Source organism: Galeopterus variegatus, unplaced genomic scaffold, assembly GCF_000696425.1.
Source record: "Galeopterus variegatus unplaced genomic scaffold, G_variegatus-3.0.2 Scaffold376, whole genome shotgun sequence".
NCBI lineage: Eukaryota > Metazoa > Chordata > Mammalia > Dermoptera > Cynocephalidae > Galeopterus > Galeopterus variegatus.
The window spans coordinates 243,943-249,735 of NW_007726487.1; the positions used below are offsets into that span (position 1 = coordinate 243,943).

The 5,793-nt window shown below is 51.6% G+C and overlaps 1 protein-coding gene across 1 annotated transcript; it reads left to right on the forward strand.

Annotated features, from left to right (window-relative positions):
• Positions 1-6: 6 nt before the first annotated feature.
• Positions 7-2,422, forward strand: RBM15B (RNA binding motif protein 15B). The gene has a single exon (XM_008568120.1). It carries the CDS (start codon positions 373-375, stop codon positions 2,083-2,085), a length of 1,713 nt encoding a protein of 570 aa, XP_008566342.1. The 5' UTR covers positions 7-372; the 3' UTR covers positions 2,086-2,422.
• Positions 2,423-5,793: the final 3,371 nt, after the last annotated feature.

Genomic DNA, 5,793 nt, shown 5'->3' on the forward strand with positions numbered 1-5,793 from the left:
GCCCTAGCCCGCCAGTTGCTGCTCTACGACCGTCCGCTCAAGGTAGAGCCTGTGTACCTGCGCGGCGGCGGCGGCGGGGGGAGCAGCCGGCGAAGCAGCAGCAGCAGCGCCGCCGCTTCCACGCCGCCCCCAGGGCTGCCCGCGCCCTCCGACCCGCTCGGTTACCTGCCTTTGCATGGAGGCTACCAGTACAAGCAGCGATCGCTGTCCCCTGTAGCTGCCCCACCCTTGCGGGAGCCCCGAGCCCGCCATGCCGCCGCAGCTTTCGCCCTGGATGCGGCGGCTGCCGCCGCTGTGGGACTCTCCCGGGAGCGGGCTCTGGACTACTACGGGCTGTACGACGACCGTGGGCGCCCCTACGGCTACCCGGCCATGTGCGAGGAGGACCTGATGCCCGAGGATGACCAGCGGGCCACACGCAACCTCTTCATCGGGAACCTGGATCACAGTGTGTCCGAGGTGGAGTTGCGACGCGCCTTTGAGAAGTATGGCATCATTGAGGAGGTGGTCATCAAGAGGCCTGCCCGTGGCCAGGGCGGTGCCTATGCCTTCCTCAAGTTCCAGAATCTAGACATGGCCCACAGAGCTAAGGTGGCCATGTCGGGCCGGGTGATTGGCCGCAACCCCATTAAGATAGGGTATGGCAAGGCCAACCCCACCACTCGTCTGTGGGTGGGTGGCTTGGGTCCTAACACCTCACTGGCAGCTCTGGCCAGGGAGTTTGACCGCTTTGGGAGCATTCGGACCATTGATCACGTCAAAGGTGATAGCTTTGCCTACATCCAGTACGAGAGCTTGGACGCAGCCCAGGCCGCCTGTGCTAAAATGAGGGGCTTTCCCTTGGGTGGTCCAGACCGCAGGCTCCGTGTGGATTTTGCCAAAGCAGAGGAGACTCGGTATCCCCAGCAGTACCAGCCCTCGCCCCTCCCTGTGCATTATGAGCTTCTCACAGATGGATATACCCGGCACCGAAACCTGGATGCCGATCTGCGGGTGCGGGATAGGACCCCCCCCCACCTCCTTTACTCAGACCGAGACCGGACCTTTTTGGAAGGGGACTGGACCAGCCCCAGTAAAAGCTCTGACCGCCGAAACAGCCTGGAGGGCTACAGCCGCTCAGTACGCAGCCGGAGTGGTGAGCGCTGGGGGGGAGATGGGGATCGTGGCATGCCCAAGCCCTGGGAAGAGAGGCGGAAGCGGAGGAGCCTTTCCAGTGACCATGGGAGGACAACACACTCCCCTTATGAGGAACGGAGCAGGACCAAGGGTGGTGGGCAGCAGTTGGAGCGAGGCTCTGACCGCACTCCTGAGCGCAGCCGCAAGGAGAATCACTCCAGTGAAGGGACCAAGGAGTCAAGCAGCAACTCCCTCAGCAACAGCAGACATGGGGCTGAGGAGCGGGGCCACCACCACCACCACCATGAGGCTCCAGACTCTTCCCATGGGAAGAAAACAAGAGATAGCGAGCGCAATCATCGGACCACTGAGGCTGAGCCCAAGCCTCTCGAAGAGCCAAAACATGAGACCAAAAAGCTAAAGAATCTTTCGGAGTATGCTCAGACACTCCAGCTGGGTTGGAACGGGCTTCTAGTGTTGAAAAACAGCTGCTTCCCAACATCTATGCACATCCTAGAGGGGGACCAGGGGGTGATCAGCAGTCTCCTCAAAGACCACACTTCTGGGAGCAAGCTCACCCAGCTGAAAATTGCCCAGCGCCTTCGACTGGACCAGCCCAAGCTCGACGAGGTCACACGACGCATAAAGCAGGGGAGCCCCAATGGTTACGCGGTGCTGCTAGCCACCCAGGCGACCCCCAGCGGGCCTGGCACTGAGGGGATGCCCACAGTGGAGCCAGGCCTACAGAGGCGGCTTCTCAGGAACCTGGTCTCCTACTTGAAACAGAAGCAGGCTGCAGGGGTGATCAGCTTGCCAGTGGGTGGGTCCAAGGGCAGAGACAGCACAGGCATGCTCTATGCCTTCCCACCCTGCGACTTTTCACAGCAGTACCTCCAGTCAGCACTAAGGACATTGGGCAAACTAGAAGAAGAACATATGGTGATAGTTATAGTAAGAGACACTGCCTAGCCCAAACCTGTCTTTTCCAGCTCCATGTTTGTGTCACAAAAGCATTTATTTTAAAATCTGATCCCCTCTCTACTACCCCTTGGTTTGAATTCTCTTCTGGGTTATTTTGGTTCATTTGGTGGGGATCAAAGTCCTGTTCACCACCCAAACTAAGTTTTAGATTTTGGGGGATTTTTTTTTTTTTTTTTTTTTTTTAACAACAAGAAGGGACTCCTGTTATATTGATTTCTAGTGTACAAGATACTGTCTGCTGTGTTCTGTATTTTTTTATTTTTTGACTAACTGTATTGGAAAGCTGTCAGTAAAGGCTTTGTCAGAGGATGGGTTTTTAATCCTATTCAGAGTCCTAGTTTAATCAAGTTTTTTCTCAAAGAATGGAAGACTTTTCCCCCAATGCATGCACTTAAATGCCGTACATCATCTTTCCAGCACCACTGTGTCCACAAGTCCTGCTGCATCGGTGGCCCTCAGCCCCTCAGCTTTTCAGGTTGAGTCAGGACTGTACTTACACTCATTTTTAGTCTTGGCTGATGGCAGCCAGTGGACTTCAATTTGGGCTCTGGACCCCGCTGCACCATCCTGAGTAGAGCCCGTACTAAGGAAGGGGTGAGCCTAAGGTCTGTTGCCAACAGCTACTCATAGTTTTTGTCTTCTGCCCTAAATGATGTGTGTGCCCATCAGTTTAAGCTATGGCTGTTGGACAAAGTGCCCAATCTTAAAGCTTGTTTGACAGCAAGTAGTCTTCAGCAGTTGTGTAGTCTTGTACGTGGGAAAGGAGCAGTGCAATATTGATGCCAAGGGGTCTTGGTGCCACTGGTTTGTCCGGCTCCCTCTCGTTCTGCCTTCTTGCCTTATTCAGCCTAGGAATACCAGGTGTTGGAAACAAACCTGCCTCAGACTCCTAGGGGGTCCTGGAGGCCAAATGCTGGAATGGAGGGTTGGAGGCAGCCAAGCCTTCCTTGGTTAACTCTTGAACTTTACCTGGATGTTTGTGACTTTTTGCTTTTCCTTTGATCACTCAGGGCTGATGTGTCAATACACTGGACCTATGTCCACAGGCAGTCATTCCCAGAGCTTTGTGGGGGACACTGAATCCCTGGACTGAACTATTTTTACAGTGCTGCAGGAGAGTGCAGTGGGTTAGAGCTCTTGATAACTGATCTAACAATTTCCCTAGGTGTAAGGTAAGAGCATGTGCCTAGACCTCTAGCCCTGATGCTGAGGAAGTGGAGATCACTGAGAAATTGGTATTTCTGTGGGGAAATGAGGTCATAGTCACTGAGGTGTTGGGCAGTGCTAGAGCTCCAAGCCATTCAAGCCAAGCTGGGGAGGAAAAGGATGTGGAGGCATCCTCTAGCTAGTTGGAGAAGGTGGCCTTAACAAATACTAAAATCCTGCCTTCACGTGTCTCTACTAAGCTAGTATGGCCAGTGCTAGCAGACTAGAGGCCAACAGTGTTGGGCCAGGAAGGAAAACCAGAGCACACAGCAATTGTCACCACAGAACAGAGCCCAAATACCATTCTTCAAATTGCTTGTATGGCAGCTTGGATGTTCCAAAAAGCATCATTGTCAGGGCTGACAAAAATGGAAGCTGATAAGAGAATTGTGCCCCCAAATAACCAGAAACTGCAGATTCTGCCAGCTATGCCATCCTCCAGGTCTGATTCACTACCCCAGCCAGCACAAGGCAGCACAGGTGACAGCTGGAATCTGAGGGAGGCGCTTTGTGGAGTCTGGGGCTCAATGCAGGCTGCATGGAGAGCACATGCCTGTCCATAAGGACACTGAAAGATCTTTGAGAGACCTCAGAGACTTGGAATGAACAGGGAAAAGTGTCTGGGGAAGTACTGCTCACTGGACTTTAGCTGGTGCTGAGAAAACAAGCACACTCATAACAAAACATTAACACAAGGAAGTGTTAAACATGTTTATTTGCCTATTTCTACTTGAGGTGTGGCTATCGCTGCCAGGTATCTAAGCAAGTCAGTCAGGGGCACAACAGGACACACCTGCACCATTCCAGGGTAGTTGGTACTACCAGAAGCAGGAGTGGGCCTTGTCTTGTTGAAGGCACATGGCAGGGTTTTTCCTGCAGATCTTCAACAAATGCTTGAGTCACATGCCAGAGCTGCCTTGGTGTGTAAGTCCAAGATTTCACTGTGTTACCTGTCCTTCATATAGTGGGTACTCAGGACCCAGAAGACACCTCCCCACTTTTCTGAGACAGCCGAGTAAAAGGAAACATGCTAGAAAACTGGAGTGCAGAAGATACTTCAGCCTTTTCCTTGTCCACTCTTTAGGCAAGGATGCCCTTGCCCTCTGGCCCCAAAAAGAACTGCTGAGTTTTGGTGAAGAGCCCCACCCTGCTGTGTGACTTTCCTCCTTCATTCTCTTCCCCAGACCTTCTCAATCACTTCCTTTGGTAAGACATGGCAGGTTCTGTGACCTCATAAAGCCTTGGCTTGCACTAGTGAGAGGTGGTCAAGTGGTCAAGGCATTGGTTGCTTTATGAGATTTCCCTCAGAAAATTTTAACTGCAGGCATCCAGTGCCTTCACCTGGAGTCCAGGTACTGTCTGAGATGTTGCTTAAAGGCAAAAAAGTACGTGAAGGCAAAAATTTGTCTCAATGGTGGTGGGCTACCATTCTACATTTTTCTTGCTAAGTGACTCATTTTGAGGCCTGTTAGAGTAAAGAGGGTTAATGTTTCCTTGGCCTCTTAGCGTATTTTCCTAAGGGTATGTTGTCAAGTCAACCAAAATTCTTTCCTATTAGAGGTCCCCATCTGTACCTTAGAGACCTGTGGATGCTCCCAAGAGCACGTGGCAGAGTTCAGGGAGACTGGCTCAGTTGAGTTAATGGCTAGAATATAGTGCTTTCACTACTTCTTGACTTTTAAGTTTTCTAATGCATTCAGTACCAGCAGTCAGACTATTCCACTGATTAGGTGTTAGCTACCTATTTAAGTTGAGGCATGAAGCAAATTAAGAGCTGAGACCTCTGCTCTCTAGAGGACGAAGAGGTTCCTGTGCAACACAGGCCCACTTCAGTGTGTATGACAAATTATGTGGTGCTCCTGAGCTCAGCAAGGCTTTACCTGCCCCTGGAGAGTTTTAGCTGTCTTGTGTTGCTTGTTTACTTCATAACAAAATTTGTCCTCTCTTTTCTCAGTAAAGGGAGAAAAGTCTCTTTAGCCATGTAATACCTACGTAACAGAAACCAAAAAACCAATTTGGGCAAAATCAAATGAAGAAAGAAACCCAGGTTTTATATCCTTTGTGGGAAGGAAAAGGGGATGCAGTGGGGTAAGCAAAAAGGTAGGAGCCCCTGGTACTTCACTGGCAGCTATACAGTTTAACCATAGGTCAGTTTTAAGAGGCCTCTGAAATATCTTTCTGGAAACTCAACCTGACCAAGCCCAAACTGCCAGGACTGGAGAACTGCTTGGGTCCACTGTCATAATTCGTTTCAGGAATTTCCTAGAAATTCCCAGACAGTCACCCTAACTACAGGGATGGCCAAAATGCTTTCACTCCTTAGCTTTGCCAGCTTGCTCCTCCAAAACTTCCCAAGACTCCTACACCTTTGCAGCCCCACCAAATCTGTACTCGAGAGTTGCGATAGAGAGGTGTGTCCACAGTAAACAATGCCCTAAACCCTTCCCCCCCCCCCCCCCCCCCCCCCCCCCCACCACAACCCCCCCCCCC

Coding starts and splice junctions, on each gene's coding strand:
- RBM15B (XM_008568120.1), top strand. CDS start 373: ATGTGCGAGGAGGACCTGATGCCCGAGGATGACCAGCGGGCCACACGC.